Genomic DNA, 1,903 nt, shown 5'->3' on the forward strand with positions numbered 1-1,903 from the left:
TAAGGTACAAGAATTTCTTCAGTCATTGTAACAATTGAAGAATTGTCCGATTGCAGGAAGAATATATTAATATATTATATTATAATATGTTATATTATAAAAATTAAATTATTATAATGCATGGTCAGCCTACAAATTAAGTATTACAGACATCATTATTATTTCTACCTTTATTTCTATTGTTAACTATTTGTATTCGATCACTATTTCATTGGATAAATTATTAATTATTGTTATACACAATATTTGTTATATTAAAAATGCAGGTTTAATATAAATTATTTTATGTTAGAATATCCTAAGATCTAATGTTGTTAGTACGTTATTAATAAAAACAATTATAGTACTTACATCTATTGCATTAAGAGTCCTTCCTAATGAACTTGGACTAGCCTGAAATAGATAATGTTCTCATTAAATTTTTCATTTAATTTGAGATTTTTAATTATGTAGAATAAAAATAAATAGTAATGTGGAAAAATCCATTTTTTTTTTTTTTTTGAGACAGTAACGAATAAACATTATGAACGACTTTCATAGATTTTATTATTTATGCACAAATTTAAAAATTTAATTTTGAATCTTTATCGAAAGTAATATCGATCAATAAAAAGAGAACTGCATTAAATAATTTATTTAGGGTAAATATGTTTGACTGAGTATATTAAAATAATTCTTTTCCTTTTCCCTCTAGGTCAAAATAATAATAATAATAATTTGAATAGATGAATTACAATTTAAATAAATGTTTAACCCTCACGGTCTTATTTTTTTGATAAACTAAGTATATGATCACTAATTGTTTAATTTTTAAGTTTTATGTAACTTTATGAAATTCGTTTTAGTTGTTTTTTTATAACAATTGGAAGGCTAAAAGTCCATTAAATGATTCCCAATAAAGAGCCGGGGATATTTATTATTACTTTACTTACTGATACATGTAATATATAGTAAGGGAAAGTGTTGCCATCGTGCAAAATTTCGGATTCGAGTTTTTGTTAAAATCATTCAACCAGAAGTGGCATTTTAGGTTATAGATTTTACAATTTTTAAAGGGTTTGACCAAAAGTGGCTGGGACGACTTTAATTAACGGCGTAAATTAAAGAAAAATTAAGCGGTCTTTGATACCAGATAGGTCTTATACATATTGAAACACTGTAATAGCGCTTAAATGACGAATTTATTATAAACCATTACTATAAAGAACCTTTAATTTTTTTGATTGCAAAAATATAACCAATTCCTATTGTTATTATTATTATATGGGGGACAGACCATGGAGGTCTAAGTCCTTTAGGAAATACATCGCGCGTTTCTTTACGTGATTTTTTCGTTGGGTGGGATCGTCACTTCCACGCTTTTTTTTTTTTTAGTGCCACCCATTGGCTAACGGGTATTACAAATGCCCGGCGTGAAGTTTGTATTATTTTATACTTGAAAAAGGCCGGGTGGGACCGGGACTCGAACTGACAACCTTTGGGTTGGTATACTGGCGAGTTGCCACGCTGCTTTTACTTCTAGGACTATACCATACAGTTTTACAAAGAGGTGATTTGATCAAAATTGATCAGAACCCCGGAGGGTTCCAAAACCGACAGGGCTGACTCACGGTAACTTGGAGTTAGTAGCCATTGCCTTACCACTGAGCTTCCCGCACAGCTAACTAGGTAATCTAGTTATATTTCTTCACAAAAAATAATCACTTTTTTAAAATTTATTGTTTAATTCTAATTCTTATTCAAATTGGTATTAATGCATATAGGTTTGTATCACTTTAGAAAATAAGTAGTTAAAAGCTAGCTCTGAATTGTGGCGCAGCATTATATCCACATCAAAAATTAATAAATTATTGCATTTTTCAGATTAGTTCGGAATAGTTAGCTACGTTGCTTAATACTTTTG

The 1,903-nt window shown here is 28.8% G+C and overlaps 1 protein-coding gene across 5 annotated transcripts in view; it reads right to left on the minus strand.

Annotated features, from left to right (window-relative positions):
* by (blistery) overlaps positions 1–1,903 on the minus strand; it is a 759,376-nt gene that overhangs the window by 234,977 nt on the left and 522,496 nt on the right. For 3 of the 5 annotated variants that reach the window (XM_067046159.1, XM_067046157.1, XM_067046160.1), the window contains one exon: positions 352–393. The exons of the other annotated variants lie outside the window; for them this stretch is intronic. In XM_067046159.1, coding sequence (XP_066902260.1) covers positions 352–393 — 42 coding nt within the window. The remainder of the gene's footprint in view (positions 1–351; positions 394–1,903) is intronic. 5 annotated transcript variants of the gene reach the window in all.

Source organism: Halyomorpha halys, unplaced genomic scaffold, assembly GCF_000696795.3.
Source record: "Halyomorpha halys isolate HHAL.00 unplaced genomic scaffold, Hhal_1.1 Scaffold215.1, whole genome shotgun sequence".
NCBI classification, from domain to species: Eukaryota; Metazoa; Arthropoda; class Insecta; order Hemiptera; family Pentatomidae; genus Halyomorpha; species Halyomorpha halys.